Source organism: Mytilus californianus, unplaced genomic scaffold, assembly GCF_021869535.1.
Source record: "Mytilus californianus isolate M0D057914Y unplaced genomic scaffold, xbMytCali1.0.p SCAF_13, whole genome shotgun sequence".
Classification (NCBI taxonomy): domain Eukaryota; kingdom Metazoa; phylum Mollusca; class Bivalvia; order Mytilida; family Mytilidae; genus Mytilus; species Mytilus californianus.
In genome coordinates, this window is record NW_026262615.1 from 31,779,047 (window position 1) to 31,797,380 (window position 18,334).

Consider the following 18,334-nt stretch of genomic DNA (forward strand, 5'->3'; position numbering starts at 1 on the left):
TTGGGGTTTTTCGCTGTTTGATTATAATGTTTAATTGTATTGTTGATTGTAGCTGAATTGTAATGTATTCTTCTGAGTTTGTCCTTGGGTTGATACGACATCACCTTGATGTTTCCAGTACAATTTTTTTGTAGTTCCTTAATTTTACTGTAGATGATGTTAAAAATATCGGTATAAATATAATTTCATTGGTCTCTTCAGCCTATAATAATCTGAGAACTGATCTTGTCTATTGTTGATGTTAAAAAAGCTTTAATTGTGCAACTAAGGCTACAACTTTTCAATTGTTTAGTAACATCTGAATACACTAAAATGATCGCTGGATTATTTATTAATATTGCTCATTTTTTTGTTATAATCTTAACATCAGAGGAAACAGAGTATTTTGTATCTATTATCTATCTTTTCGTCTATCTATTTCATGTTTACGAGTAAGCAAGAAGTTTATTTGGTAGAGTCAGGAATGTTTTTGTAGAAAGACATCTGCTAAAACATTGCAGTATTCAGCCTCGTCGTCCTTTCTTCTGGATCATTGCGTTAAGCTACAACGTCTTTTTATACAGTCTTTGACACTGAATTGGAAAAAGTTCACCGTATATGAGTATATTGCAAGACGTTGAGAAATAAAATATTCAATAATCATAATATTAGATTCTATGCATATTAACTAAAATAAAATAGAATCAAATTTAAAACCAGGCACATGAAAACCCGCTGTGTGTATGTTTGCTGCAAAAACCAGAAACACTTGTAATGCCTCATTATTGTGACAGCCTCGAAACATACAGATATTCAATTGTGTATGACAGTAAGTACTAAATTTAATGTTTTACAAAATGTCATATCTTCCTTATTGACAAAGTATATATTTATGGCTAAACGGCACCAAAGAATTAGTTTTTTTTTCTACATTTGACTATTTACTTCAAAATTCGTGTATGGAAGAAGATATATGAATTATCTAGAATTTACTCCTATAATCCTCTAGTAATTCGTAATATCCCACAGTTCGCAGTTGTAAAGGATACAACAAATACAGTTACGTCTGCATCATATCTTGACTTACATCTAGGAATTGACACGGAGGGTCGGTTGAAAACAAAATTTACGACAAAAAAGATGATTTCAGCTTCCCAATTGTGAATGTTCCATTTCTATGTAGCAACATACCAGCAGCGCCTGCATACGGAGTATTTATCTCCCAATTAATACGATATTCTCGGGCTTGTATTTCCTATCCTGATTTCCTTGATAGAGGGTTGCTGCTCACAAGAAAGCTATTAAACCAAGAGTTTCAAATGGTGAAGTTGAAATCTTCCCTTCGTAAATTTTACGGACGCCATAACGAGTTGGTTGGCCGTTATTGGAAATCCGTTTCACAGATGCTAGCGAATATGTTTCTAATGTCGTTACCACAATCTGGTTCCCTTTTCACGAATTTGACCTAGCAAATTAGACTTATTACCGGATTTGTACTAACATGAGCAACACGACGGTTGCCATATGTGGAGCAGAATCTGCTTACCCTACAGGAGCACCTGAGATCACCCCTAGTGTTTGGTAGGGTTCTTGTTGCTTAGTCTTTCGTTTTCTATGTTGTGTTTTGTTTACTATTTGTCTGTTGGTCTTTTTCTTTTTTAGCCATGACGTGGTCAGTTTATTTTCGACTTATGAGTTTGAATGTCCCTCTGGTATCTTTCTCCTCTCTTTTACACAACAACAGTTTGTATTTCTGTCTTTCTTTTAAAACGTTCCGTCTCGAGCATACCTTATCAACGAGAAAACCTTAAAAGATTTAGAACGTTATTTAACTCTATAGAAATAAGAAAATGTGGCATGATTGCAAACGAGACAATTTACCCCAAAGACCAAATGACGTGTAAATTACCAAATATAGGTCATATTCTATACGTTATAAATGGTATGTATGAATATCTAAATATACGGCTACATACTACCATATTTAAAAAAAATATTTTTATCGACATATATCTTGGTAATCAACATTCAAGCATAGAAATTATTTCTCAAAGTCTTGCATATACATGTCAGTAATATTTGAAGATTTGACCTTTTATGAAACGAAAATATTATTTTATAACTCAACATGAATAAAAGGAGATCTGGGTAAGAAAACTTTACGAGGATGTCGCTATTTTGTTTTTAATTCGTTTCAGTTATATATACATTAAAGGCCTTTTGCGTGTTTTTTTTTTTTTTTTTTTTTTTCACATCCGTGTCTTTGAATATTTGTTTATTGACGTTCCTGGTGCAAAATAATCCAGAAAAGCGCTTCATAAGTCTAAAATATTTTTTATTATTTTCCTCATTACTCCAAATCACTCCTGGCTGCGATTTTTTTCCTGGTTTTTGTATGTCAGGTTAAATGTCTTTTATTATGATTAACCTTGTTGACTCAATTAGTTTTAGACGTTTCGTTGACCACTTTCCAAGAATAATCACTTCTTTGATTGTTTTTTTTTTATTCATATTTGGACCTGATATTTTGTATAGCTATTTGTCAACTTCGATCATATGTTTCGTTCTTTTTTTATGTTATGTATTTGTATTTTAGGATATTCACGATCAACAATATATGAAAATAAAACAGGAAATTGTATGTATAGTTCATGTGTTTCACCTTCTGTGCAAATAAATGGTCCTTATGTCACCAATTGTACGTCCACTACAATAAAAGGTGTTTGTGGTAGGTTTCATTAAAGAATAACATTAAAAAATGAAATGACAAAAGTAAAGCCATGAAAAGTAGTGTAAGAAAATAAGAGATTATTTGGTAATTTTTGCAATTCGCTTTTTCAAAATTCAAATGCATTATGTGCAGGTTTTTTTGTCAAAAATGGACATCAAAACAGGGCTATTGGTTAACATTACAATGAAGATCATTTTGAAGATATTTTCATCAGGATACTCAAACCACCATAAAAACTAATGATGCATAAATGCCTAAGCACGTGAGTAATTATATGACAGAACGAGAGAAAAAGAGACCTAAATAAATTGCCAATATTCATCTCGGATCTTTTCCTGTGTAAGTTGGAACTTGAGTTTATAAATAAATTCCTTATTAAACGACAAATTGAATGAAAGTATCCTAAAAAGCAGGTAAGCACCAAGGCGCTGTAGTATATCTCGATAATTTAACAAATTATAACTTCTTATCGTTCATATAGCTTTACATTGCTGACGTATAAATATAATTCCTAGAATTGACTTCCGAACCAAGAAAACTTGATTTTATTTATTATGCATACTCGCCTAGTAAAAGAACTATGTGTTTCTAATACTTGTAAAAACAATGGAATATAAAAAGACATTCATTTGTTCCTTATAGGGGAGGGGTGATTTCTTAATTGTTTTACCTTTGTTTGAATATTACATCAAAATATAGAAGTTAGCTTTCAAAACATATAAAAAAAGATCAAATTAGAAAGATTGTTTAACTGTAGCAGACACTGTCAAGTAAACAATATACGTAAACACCCACATTTTTTTATTTATTGTCATATGTATAACCTTGTTTATAAAATGATATAAAATGGACATTAACCTATTCATAATTTAACTAGATAATGGTGAAAAGATTGAAGATGAAAATACTGGTTGGCAGAAAGGTTTGAGTGACTGTATCGAAAACCACGGAACATACTTTCTAAATGATTTTCGACAACAGTGTTCCTCCGTTGAAGCACCTAGCTGGACAAATATATTCAGACAGCATTATTCTTTTCAATACGAAATACATACCCATGATGGTAAATTTGTATACAGTATTTCTTTTGATATCTATCTTAAATTAATGTTTCAAAATGTAGCATCATGATGTTTGTACAAACTTTAAAAGAATAATACTATACCGTTTGACCAAAGTATGTCATACAGATAAAAAGTGATACTCGTTAAAAGAAACCGAAAAAAACACTAGTGCAGTCAAAAGAAAACTAGTCCATGTTGATCCTTCATATTTCAGAACAAGCGTCGAGTATTTCTTATTTATATGAGATTTTAATTCAATTGTGAGATTTGAACTTCGGTAAACTACTGTTGACTTTTATAATTACAATGCACACACTTTGTTATGATTGTTATTTTTTTGCAATTTTATCTTTCTGTGTTGATAATGTACACATTTGTACAAAGTTATATGTAGTCATCTTTCAATCTTTTGTTTTAGATGAAATCAAGAATATCCTACTAAAATGTGGTTCAACTGAATTGCACAATTTATCTTGGCCGATGATGGAAAAAGAAGAAAAGACAAAAACACAGTATATGTACTTGGACTGCAATACAATATTGCCTTACTTTATCTGCGAAACTGGTAGGAATTATCTGGTCTATTCAGTTCAAATTATTTCAAGCATGTCATTCTCTATGTAAAATCGAATTCACTATACGGGGGTCTGGAATAACCTTCACTGGTTTTTTTTTAGGACATTAATTTGTATAATGTGGAAGAAAATAAATACGCCCTTAAAAAGCATCCAAATCCAAAACATAGCATCCTTTGGTCAATTTTGACTAAGATATATACAATTGCAACTTTAGCTTTAACGTAAGAACCTAATTTAATGAAATGTTTAGTATGACTTGATTAAGTTCTTGGACAGTTAGTACCTCAGGTTCTAATATGCTTTATTTACAACTGTATTTATCTACTACTATATTTTACAGATTTGTCACATCTTGTTACTATTTATCCAAATTATCCACCGTCTACAACTAAAAACCAGAATCATCATAGTAAGTGTATAATCATAGTAAGTGTATAATATTAACAAATCATGGTTGATCTTACTGGATGCAATCAAACGAATCCCATGAGCTGATTTGACGTGCTAACTTTTAAACATTTGCCAGTTATGATAATTGATCGTTATATTATATCTTTTTCTGTGATGTCGATAGATATTTTTAAATTGCCGAAATCAAAAACCTGTTCTCTTTTCTTCGAATGAGATATCCTCAAGTTAGACATATAACCGAGTTTGTACCTACATAAGCACATGTGAAGAAGGATCTGTTTATCCTTCGGAAGCACCCGATATTACTATTAGATTTTTATAAAGGATTAGTGTTGCTCTTTGTTTAGTTTTCGGGATTTGAACCTGGTGCTTTACATTTTTTTTTATTTTCTGTGTTATTTCTATATGTGACAATCAAAGTTTTTCATTTTATCAAGTTTTACGATAACAAAATGTAGATGACAAAATGGTTATGAGCTTGGTGGTGTCTTAGGGTTAGATCAGAGTCAATCCTCTCTTGTGAGATGCCTAATCACTTGATATAACTTATCAACATTTTTTTCGAGGAGTAACACGACTTGTGGCAGTTAGGTGGTCAGTCTTTAGTTTTCTATGTTTTGTTTTGTATACTGTTATTTGTCTATTGGTCGTTTTAGTTTTTTTACCATGGCGTTGTGAGTTTCTCGACGACTTATGAGTTTGAATGTTCCTTGGTATATTATGCCTCTCTGTAATTTCGTGGTTGTTTCTTGGTATAATTGTGCAGGAAAATGAACGTGCATTGCAACTCCATTTTATCCAAGTTTTAATATCGACTTCTTTCATGAAATGAAATATTTTAAAATTGCCAATTTTAAACCTATGCTAATGAACCAAAGGAAAATTCACGTGTCATATTTCAAGCTCTTAGTCGCTCTGGTATTGTTACAAGTTGTAAAAAAGTTAAAGTAAGCTACCGATAATCTTCCATCTTCCCTAAAATACAAAATGAATGTAAAACATCACATAGAGTGAACCTTTAGGCGTGAAGTTGGTGTATGAATGAAACAGCGTCTTCCATACGACAGTTTACATTCGGTTGGTGTTTATCTTAACTTTCGATCTAAAATCCAGCGACATCCCGAACTCCTGTATTTACTGGGTCGGAACTCGGCCAAAACGAAAAAAATCAAATATTGTTCGAGTTATTCTGAACTTGCCGACTTGACACTTTTGTATGGCACAGGAAGTGTTTATTATATAACAAGTCCAATAACACAGTAGTTAATTAATAAAGGATAATAACATATTGCTTACAAAATCTGAATGAAGGGCAACAGTGCTGATTTTGCAGACACATAACATGTTTGTCAACATACATTTTAATGTCAGCTACTGATCTGTATTTTGAAATGGATTTCAATCAGAAACTTATAAAAAAAAATCAATCCCCTTGTACATTAGTAGAGGAATTTCATTGTAGGAAATCAAATATGTAAGTTGCTAAAAAGAGTAAATATATCGATATTTAGTCAACGAGCACAAGATAAGTCTGAAATTAGTTTTTAATATCAATGAAAAGTACATTCTTGCAAGTAGAATTGAATTTATATCACGTATCTCTGTATTTGCGACAAATTTTCAAAAGGTGTTTATATAAATTTATAATATAACTAATATAAATAATTGTTATAAAAGCTGCCTTGTACGCCAATATGAACATTGAAAATAAACATTTGCAAATACACACCACGAGATAATTTTGTATATATATATATATGTTCTGTTTTCAATACTTGAAAATAGTTATATCTTCTGTTCATGATATTAAATCATATTCTATAGTTGATCCCTCCAAAATATATTTCTTATTCATTTTAACACGACATATCAAAGCAATGTACTATGCTACAACATTAATAAGAAGTATATGAATTTAAGGGTGAAGAATTTCTGTTTCACTTGCCGCATATATCCAATGTATAATTTCTAAACAGTTCAGATTGCTTTTCTTCTTCAAATATGTTTACATTTACAGATATCTCTAGTCCGAATAGTACACCGTCTACAACAGGTAAGTATAGTTCTTACAGTACGTATTAGATCAAAAATAGGACTTATATTATAGGTAGTAAAAATACATAATTTTTAATCCAAATAGAACAATGCTATATGATGCTGTATAATATCTAGTTATAATTTAATGTACAGGAAAGTTCACATCATAAAGAATCATTTCGAACAGTACAAATACTTGCTCATGATTATACAAACCCATAATGAAAGTGACATATTTGAAAAACATTGAAAATGGAATAGTTTTGTCTTAGTTCAAAGAGAAAATCAATATAATTCTGCAAATATATATTATTGTTACTATTTTGGTAATAAAGAATACTTGTTATAATCTTTATCCCTAGACCCGTGCGTGTACGTCTTTATGACAATTTTAATACTAACTTACTTAGTGACTGGTCATACCTTTTAACTGATATATTAAGCAGATTAAGATCGATCACTGTCCTATTTTCCAGAAACACAACAACTGGTTTGGGAAATCTAGACAATAATATCCACTAAACCAGCATTGATGTATTATAAATTTCTTCGTACTTTATTTGACCTCACAACCTTTTTGATTCGAATTCACTAATGAGTCTTTTTTAGACGAAACGCGCGACTAGTGTACAAAATTTCAATCCTCGTATCTATGATGAGTTCATTTATAATCTCCTTTTTCAAATACCTTATATCTAAACTGTTTATTATTGTGCATTTGTTTAAATCTTGATATATATATAATTGTACTAACAAATATATCTATACTAACAGATCCCTCACACCCGACTACTTTGCCATCTACATCCAGAAAACACAACTCTCATAGTAAGTGTTTACCGGTAGACTGTACTGAATACAGACAAGCATATTCCCATGATTTGATATGCTAATTGACGTCTGAGACGTTACTGCAAACATTTACATATCAAGCCAATATTGTATAACCTGTCATTGATTGTTGGTGGCATTATGTTGTTGTATTTTTTGTCTCTAAGTATGTCCTTTTTGGAAGATTGAGATGTGATAATGCAAGCTATGATTAGTATCTCACAGACATATATTCTTGCTCAACGAAACTGACTTCAGTAACAGAGAGCACAATCACCAAAATGGCATGCAAATACCATTATTCAGAGAAAGACAAACATCGTTCAGACATAAAGAAATAGAATGCACAGACGAATAACACTCCACAAAACACTACGCAAAAATAAAAAAGGAAGCATAAGATGAATATAATGAATATATACTGGGCATGATCTCAGATGTAAATTAAAAGTAAAGCAAAAAACTAAAATACTGAACTCCGAGGAAAACTCAAGACGGAATTTATTAAAAAGGCAAAATCAAAAACGAATGGAAAACAACTGTCATATTACTGACTTTGTACAGGCATTATCATATGCAAAAAATGGTGAATTAAACCTGGTTTTGTAACTAAAATACTGAACTCCGAGGAAAACTCAAGACGGAATTTATTAAAAAGGCAAAATCAAAAACGAATGGAAAACAACTGTCATATTACTGACTTTGTACAGGCATTATCATATGCAAAAAATGGTGAATTAAACCTGGTTTTGTAGCTAGCTAAACGTCTCACTTGCAACGCAAATAATCCATTGTATTGACAACAATGTGTGGACTAAACAAACAGACATAATAAGGTATAAATGTCCAAAATTGGGTTACAGCAGTGTTATTATCTTAATCACTATAAAAACAAACAAACTATGTCAACAAAGAAAAACAAAATATAAACGGAAAGAGGCCCCTGAATCACAATTGAAACAGACAGAAAAACTAAATAAAAGGCGAGATCCTTTGTTACATTTAAAATTCACAAATCAAACAGAAAGTGACAACGTGAAGGCAAAAATAAACCGATAAGTTCACAAAGTACTACATGGAAAACTATAGACTCAGCAAGACAAACCCCAAATAAGATCGATGTGATTTTATGTGACACAGATGGGAAAGTAAATCCTGCTCCACATGCGATAACCGCAATGTTACTTATATGAAACATGAGCAGATACGTATATACTAGTGATTTCTCAACTAAGAAAGGGGTTCTGGCTACAAATGAATCGATTGATATGTTGATGATTGTTTTACGCCGTATGTCGCGGCGAGTTACAATTGAATCCTAATAAGTGTCATCTATAATATAGTTAATTAATAACTAAATCATATTGACGTCCGTTAAACTTTTAAAAATAATATATGACTTTGACCTAACAGTAAGATTCTTTACGAGATGCATACTCGATTCGCAAATTACATAGAGTGGCCGAGATATTTGTGTGAGGTAATCTTCATATTACAATATGCGCACTATGCGTCTCCTTTTTGACATTCTTTGATTATCTCTTAATATATTTTGTCATATATTTACAGATCCCTCACATCCGCCTACTGACCCATCTACAACCAGAACACATCACCCTCATGGTAAGTGTATTATGCTCTAAATTAATACCAGTTGACTAGAATGAATACAGACACACATGTTCCAATATAGATCAATATATGAATGTCTTGATTAAAATCTGAGATAAAAAAACAAAGGCTACCACTTACGTTTCAAAGCATCTTTTAATGACACTTAACAAAAAGAAAAGAGCGGAACACTTCGTCAAAAAACAACCTTTTAAAAATAAAAACTGCACAAGCAGGATAAAAATACAAACTTCCAACAGGGAAAGGAATATTATAAAAAAGAGAGAAAAAGAGTACAAAAATACCAAGATGACATGAAGTACAATGAACCAGAGAACGACAAACGATAAAAAAGTGAATAGAAAAGACGTTCACATGTACTATACAAATGATAAAGATAAAATGTCCTTTTCTAATACCTACCATGCAACTGCTTATCATTGTGCATTAAAATTAGATATTTATATTAACAGATCACTCCTCTCATCCGACTACTGTACCATCTACAACCAGAAAACACAACTCTCATAGTAAGTGTTTTGTAATTTAAATAAACAAATATCAGTAGAATGTACTGAATGCAGTCAAGCCTATCAACATGTTTGGGTTGTTTGGTTATTATTATTGTTCTTCGAAGGAGAGTTTGATATCATGAAAATTACTAATAACTCATCTTGTCTGACTCCTGTTAAGAGGATCATCAAATGCAATATAATGTTTACTACCAGATAAATATATATCGTGTCTTGTGCATATAATTAAATGGCCAGTAGCATAATGCTGTTTTGTTCATATAGATTTATCCGCCGTTGGTTTTACCTCAAGACCTGAAGACATAAATTACAACCCTGTACGCGTTTTACACAGATGGTTTTTGCATTTCGTTGGCGGTGTATTCACTTCACTTATAAACAAAATATATTCTAAAACAGTCATTTTATATCTGAACAGCACTTATAAATGATAAAAAAGAACTGCGCAAACATTTTTTAACGGATTTTCGGTCTTTCTGTCAATTCATTCACTTCAGTTTATTCGGTACTTATCGAAATATCCGTTCGAAGTCAATATATGTTAAGTCTATGTTTAGAACACTCAGTGGTTGTTATTTACAAACAAGACGAACATTCAAAACAACAGTCTCCAAGGCAAAAATGTCAGCATCATTTAATGACCAATAACATAACATAATTCTGGTGTATTGATATGTACACCATATCTTTTTTATACATATAACATAGACATTGAATACAGTTGGGTTTAATAGTAAAAAGTAAAATCACAAAAATACCGAACTCCGAGGAAAATTCAAACGGAAAGTCCTTAACCAAATGGCACAATCAAAAGCTCAAACACATCAAACGAATGGACAACAACTGTCATATTCCTGACTTGGTACAGGCATTTTCTTATGTAGAAAATGATGGATTAAACCTGGTTTTATAGCTAGCTAAACCTCTCACGTGTATGACAGTCGCATAAAATTCCATTATATTGACATATATGTGAACAAAATAAACAGACATAATAGGTAAAAATGTCAAAATAGGGGTACAGCAGTCAACATTTTGTTATTATCAGTATAAAAACAAAGAAATATGTAAACAAACATTTACCATGGCACAAAAACACAATGACGGGATGTATAAGTACCGAGCCACGTCATATGTAACAAAGAAACACAAAAAGTCATTTAGACAAAGCATATTATCAAAAATGAAAGATAAGGGGGAAAATTTGATTGGTTAACTTCCAGTGATGGTAATTTTCTTATATGCAATGAAATGTTATGTGAATTTTTTTCTATAGCACTGGACAGGATAAAACTTTACTCATGCCAAGTATTTCTTTATTTGAAACAAAGATAAATTCTGCACAATGTTTTTAAAAGTGCAAATTTAACAAAGACTAATAGGGGAAAATCAATGGTGGTATTACACCTAATATGGGAAGCTGTACATGCACCTTTGACCTTGTGAGTACTCTCATGTGTTAAAATTTCTTGCTATGTAAGTGAAATATTACAAATAATGAAATATTCTGAGTGGATTGAGTCTCCCAAAACACATTTTATGAGAAAATAGGACTTTACCCTGAATATTAGTTGACAGAACAAGCCATACTTAGAGTTTTAGGGAGCCTTTTCTCCTTATTTCTTATATTCTGCTAAGAAATACTTTAAAAACTATATAGTTTTAAGTAAATGAAATTATTTTTAAAGCAGTAACAACAAATTATTCACCAAAAGAGAAGCTTTTTATGTCCCTCTCTGGAACACGGCGTAAATTTAGATTTTTACGTAAGGACTTATTGAAACCTCCTTGGAGACAGTAAACTTTTATACGGATAGTTCATTCAGCTTGAATACTTCAATTAATCATTTATTATAACTTTTCTATCATAAATGAATGAAAGTTACCCCAAAATTTTATTTATTGGCCTAAAAAGTAGAAATTTTGAGGAAATGAGAGGTATAAATGGACCAAAAGAGACCTTATAAGGAAGACAAAGAGGTCCATTAGTAGTATTTATCATCCTAACGTCATCTTTTGTATCATGTTCAACTGTTTGTAGGCAGATGAGATAAACATTTAATCATTTATTGGTCCACACTATATTCTATCATGATGCGGCTTGGTTTGGATTTTTCGAAGAAATTTTGCTCCAAACACTGTAGATGTCGTCTTACATTATACTAGATTTTTCTCAAACCATTGAACTGATTATGACAAAACTTGACAGGAATGCTTGAAATAACCAGTATTACAAATGAAAAAAGTCACATTTAGTTTATTTCACAAAAAAGTCTTCTTTAGGTGTAATACCACCAAATCATAGTACGTCACATCCGGTTGCATACGAAAATAGGTCGAAAATAAATATTCCCTTGAATTTGACAGTTGTAGGTAATTGATCCTACATTTCATTGCAGTAAAACATTTCTGGGTCATAAACATATATCTTGGGTATTTCAAAGCACCATTATTTTTTTATTTGGGGTTTCTATAGAATATTTTGGAAACTTGAGGTTACATGGTTACTAAAGCTTGTACACAGGTTAAAAAAGAGGGAAAATTTGATTGGTTAACTTCCAGTGATGGTTATTTTCTTATATGCCATGAAATGTTATGTGAAATTTTTTTCTATAGTACTGGACAGGATAAAACTTTACTCATGCCAAGTATTTCTTTATTTGAAACAAAGATAAATTCTGCACAATGTTTTTAAAAGTGCAAATTTAACAAAGACTAATAGGGGAAAATCAATGGTGGTATTACACCTATTAAAATGAAAATATCAAATACAATTGATTTAATTACTCTTTTGTTTTTATATTATTTAAGCTTCTTCACAGTCAACTTCTATAAGACCGTCTTCAACTAGAAACCACAATTCCAGTAATAAGTATAATTTGCTTTCAATAAATACCAGTATATTTTAATGAACACAACAAAACATTTTCAAATAGTGTGTTAGTCATTTATAAAGAATGAATGGATTGATTATTTTAAAACATGATAAGATAAAACAGATTGTACATTAGTTTGAAACAAACATCTACAAGACATCTACAAGACTTTTACGAACATGAAGTACATTTACAGTGCCAATGTTGCTGTTTTACGTCTCAAAACCGTTAGGACTTTAGCAGGGATCATAAACCTTTTAACACACTATTGATCTGAACTATTGTTATCCTATATGTGAACTGAAAAAGACATAATGCATTCAAACCCGTCTATATGCAAATGTTGACCTTATGAGGTAAGAGGATGAATATTGTTCGGTATTTAACCATTAACGGTCAAAACCCTAAATCGCTTAGAGTATTGACTTTGTAACGTATACCTATTGAGGAGGTTTGAACAGGAGGTACTTTATTTTAGTGCAATCTTACAAAACAGCGCTAATTCTGTAAACTTATTATTTAATCCGATTTTACTTATACATTTTCTGTAATCATATAAGTTCCCTAGATATGCATGGTTATTTTCTGTAATCTGTATTATATTTCCTATTTCTTTTACATTTCACTCTTCTCTATTCCATAATCCAAATTTAGACCACCATAAAGAATTACTTTTCAATGACATCCTTTACGTTTTATCTTTTTTTCACTCTAAATATGCTTTACAATTACAGATTCCACATATCCGACCACGATACCCTTTAAGACCAAAAACCACAACTATCATGGTGAGTGCATATTTTGATACCGAGAGATCACATTAAATGCCGTTAGACGTATTTAACTGTTTATAAACTAATCAAAGATTGTCGTTATCATCTGTGAGATATGGAGATGTTTGTTCAAACAGTTATTTTCTTAAGAAACATCGACGTATACAGTGACGAACACTTTTGGTTTAATTTCAAATGCACAATTACATGTCTTTATTGCTTTGATGTCCCTTTCTATTTATTGAACGGAAAGATTTGTTCAGGTCATGCTCATCATGCTTATGCAATAGTGAATACCTAAAAGGAAAAATTTTGTAAAATGTCTTAAATTTTATGGACTTTTCTAAAATGCCTGTAAGATTCAGGCTTTTATATACGGAACAATTTATTCAGTCAATCTACAAAATGTCTGAAATTATTTTTTAGCAAGAAATGTTAACAAAAACTGAGCTATTTAAGGTATTGAACAACATATTAGTATTATGTATGCTAACTACTTAATAATCAAATACAAATTCTACTGAATTATTCAAAATTCCCGAACTTGCTGAACTTGACACTTATTTGTTTTTTCATGAAATGTTTAAATGTCATGTGCTATTATTCATTTGTTCTGATATTTCTGCAAATACATTGTGAACATCGTTTTGCGTTTAATTTGCAATAAAACCACATTTGGTGAAACCCGGACCATGGCACATTCAGCGATGTAAATATTTTTTCTGATAAAACACTAAGTCAAAAAGATGTGGTAATGCAAAATACGATTCATTTTCATGTGTTCCTAAACGATTCAATGTAACATTGGCATGGTTAAGTTGACCTGCATCTTTTGGCAAAACAGAGCTTTACACATGATGAGGTATATCTTTGCATGGCGGGTGATGCATGAATAGCAGGAGACGCGTGCGTTGTCGACGCACCGGTCTCGCTTTTAATAAAGTTCATACGATTCCACAAGATTTTGTTTTGTCTCAACTTTTCAATTTTCAAAGGTCCTTAACATGCATGAAATATTGGCTGCTAAAAGCAAGCAAACAATAATCAGTCAAAAAATCTTTTTTTTTCTCTACATAATTTTGAGTCTAGATTTTCTACAATTGTTTGTTAATTTCATTCTTTTGTAAGAAAAACGTGTCATTCTGCTATCATCACAAGAGCACAAAATTATCATCTGAGATACAGGTTGAGTACATACGTAACGTAGTGTCTTAAACAAAATAACTTGTATTTTAAAAAACTTTCTCAACTAGTCATTGAAGATTTACTTAATTGGTTATTTTCCTTGCAAGATATTGTGTTTTTGATAATATTTATCTCAATGAAATCCTTTTTCTACAATTGACCAGCAACTGAACAGAACTTTGTAGAATTTGTTTTAAAATTTCGGTCATTTTACAAAATGGTTAGGTTTTTTTCAGTCACTCTATATAATGTCTGTCAAGATTATGCATTTTTCTAAATTGCCTGTAAATTCAGTCATTTTACAAAATGCCTGTAACATAAATACATATATGAAGACTAGGATGAAAAGATTGTTTTTGATTCCTCTCAGGTTTTAAATGCCACTTTCAACCTTCTCTTATAATGATGGTCAGTTTTTATTCGTAAAGCAATTTAGAGCTCTCGCAGAGAACCACCGACCTTCGGTGGTAATACTAGCAATTAAAACAAACTTATTTTGAGACTAACGCACCTTGCAGTGAATATGGTCATAAAGGGTATTTAAAGTTACGAAATGAAATGTGCTATTATGCCCTTTGTAGCCTTTAACTCATTATTATTTATGACAAATACACCAATGAAAATATGAGAGTTAAAACCTTGAATGATGTTTTATTGAAACCATTTATGTGCATTTAGATAAAAAAAATCAAAACATTGCATTCAACACCCTGTACTAATGCTGATCACTTTTTCTTTTTCTAGGTGCTATCATTGGAGGCGTTATTGGTGGAATCGGAATCGTTATTATTGTTTCACTTTTACTAATATTTTGTAAGACAAGGTACGTTTTGTCTTCTGATCCAAACTAGTTGATGACGATAAATGGCTGCTGAACTTTCATCGGGAAATTAATATGCATATTCAGGACGAGAACATCCTAATGTAATACGAATATTAACCCTGCTTTGTACAAGAACAATACGCTGAGCCAGATTTTTAACGTGCTAGTTCCTAAGGTAATCTGTCCGCAGGTGAACATGTCACCTTACCCAGACACATCATTCTTACTCTGGACCGATCAGTCTTTCCCCTTACTCCTTAATGCCGCATGTTTAGTGGAGTAGCAAAAAATACCAGTTTTTAAAGTCCTTGGTTGGATCTGGCCGGGTTTCGAACCTATAACATCCCTCACTCGAGGCGAACACGCTACCACGAGACCATCGAGGCGGTTGAACCAAACTATATGTATATAGCATATACAAATAAACTCAACACAGAAACCAGGTCGCGCCTTTCATCTAAATAATCCTCACCAATGACGCTCGAATCAAACAAGTTAAAATAGTCAAATGAAGTACGAAATCAAAAGCATTGAGGACCAAAAGTCGAGATGTAAGGGTTTGAACAAAAAGTTACAAACATACATGCATTATGTTTATTTAAATAAAACCAATTAAATAATTAAAGACTTCTTGGATCTACAAATCATCAATGATTTCTTTCAAATTTGACAGTTTCAATCCATTTGTCCTTGCATTCATCGTTAAATTATTTTACATGACTATTAATCATTCTCAATTATTGTTTTGTCCTAATGTGCATCATAAGATTCAGCTGTTTTGATTATAACCTTTTGTCAACTTTCAATTCTCATTAACATATTATCTGTCCAAGCATATGACGTGTACATATATAATAATGATACACTGGTAAATGTAAACCTGTAGCAGGAGAAGCTAAAGTAGACACGCGTCTGGCTAACCCAATTATAAACCTGGTATCGTTGATGGGTTTTTCCCTTATCATCATGCGTGGTGCTCACTCTTTAGTTTCCATATTGTGTTTTGTATGCTGTTGTTTGTCTTTTGGTCTTTTTCTTGTTTTGTCATGGTGTTGTTAGTTTATTTTCAAATTATGAGTTTGAATGACTTTTTGGTATTTTTTACCTCTCGTTAGTAGAACCGTTCTATTGCAAATGTTCAAATGCTTTAATCTTGAAAAAAGCATATATAAAATAAAAATATTTTGAATAATGCGAAATTATTGAAATGTAAAATAAAATTGTGTGTTCTTTTCTAGATTAAAGCATTTGAAAACCTAGAATGTTTGGTGGGAAAAGCTCATGTCTCCTTTCTTTACTTTTAATTCATGGATAGAACTGCATGCCTTGAAAAACTGGAAAATAAAAGATATGTTGTTTGTCGATTTCGAATAAATATTTCGAAAATATTGAAATGTAAAGGTATTGCTGAAGAAAAGTCGATGACCTTTAATTCTAATTGGTAAGCATACTACACTTCCTTTTGTTACAAAAAAAATTCCTTACCAACTTTGGTGTTGCTAAAACGAAAAAGGAAAGAAACAAACACCACAACGTATATTCAAATTACTTAAAAGTTAATTGAATACAACATACTTTTATATAACTGATATTATATTTCAGGAAATTACTAATATTTAGAAAGACATTCGATGCAGATCGTGAAAGATTACAACCCTCGGAAAACCCGTCCGACAATACACGACGATGTGATGTTAACGATCATTACAATCAGATTACCATTGATAAATATTCTAACAGTACAAATAAAAGAGAAGTAATACCTTTACATGAAACACTTGGAATATATGAAAATGGAAGTAATGGGAATTTGAAAGATAACAAATCACGGCTACAAAATTCATTCAATCCTTCGCATGCACAAGTTCGAGTGCCAAAACAACATATACCATGATTTAGAATAATAGTTTTCGACGTTGAACATGTTTTCTACCTGTGATGCAAATTAAAAACAAACTAGGGTTTTATTTAATAGGAAAACTCGAATGTATGATACTATTTAACGTATGAACTTACCAGATAAACTTGTCATAACCATTGTTTATGTTATCTCATTCTATTTCAATCACCTAGCATTAGTTGTCTGTGTTATTTTCTATTATTTTCAAAAATTAATTCATAATTTTAAGTACAAAAAACTAGTATTAGCAGCAACGCTGAATTGCCTTCATTCAGTCACACAGTTATTTTTATTCTTGTTATCTTATATTGAAATATTTTAACGGTTAATGTTAAAATGTGTCGACAAGGTGAATTGTGTATCACATACGACAGTTGTCTACTACAAGTACACAAATACTACACATATACACTGAACAATGAACACAAAGTACTACTTTATACGTTTAGCCTTTGTTTGTCTCTGTTGCGAGAGATGTAAAAACATAGTGACTATACAATCTATTTCAGATGATCAGTTTTCATGATAATTTTGAGTAACTTTTCTGGTAGATTCATACCCTCTGCAACATTGCATAGCGTTATATATTTCATTTGATAGTCAAATGCATGAATATTCTAATTATACGCATACCATATAAAAGGGTCTACTCCAAACGTAAATTTTAATGCAACACGTCAGGAATCTGCCTTACATAAGGTCAACACCACACAATAGTTGATTGCATACAATGTGTCTGTTTCTTAACTCCCGAGGGACACGTTTTTGAGGTCTTAAAACTTAAAATACTACAACACTAGACCTTCTGAAATATTAATTTATTTTTTCGTGAAATTTTTGTCTGAATTTGCACGTTGATGATTCATTTATAGCAGAGGGTGCTTATCCTGTCAATGCACCAGGACTCGCTTATTTTGATTTTCTGTAATTTCCTCCAGTAGAATCACTGATTTTGTAAATTCAAAATGGATGTACGTGTTTTAAAAATTGATAAGCAATTGT

The 18,334-nt window shown here is 31.4% G+C and overlaps 1 protein-coding gene across 1 annotated transcript in view; it reads left to right on the forward strand.

The window, feature by feature from the left end:
* Window positions 1–17,045, forward strand: part of LOC127723923 (uncharacterized) — a 34,993-nt gene extending 17,948 nt beyond the window's left edge. Inside the window, exons 9-12 of the mRNA XM_052230639.1 lie at window positions 4,693–4,761; window positions 6,781–6,816; window positions 9,201–9,254; window positions 17,035–17,045. Of these exons, the coding sequence (XP_052086599.1) occupies window positions 4,693–4,761; window positions 6,781–6,816; window positions 9,201–9,254; window positions 17,035–17,045 (170 nt within the window). The remainder of the gene's footprint in view (window positions 1–4,692; window positions 4,762–6,780; window positions 6,817–9,200; window positions 9,255–17,034) is intronic.
* Window positions 17,046–18,334: the final 1,289 nt, after the last annotated feature.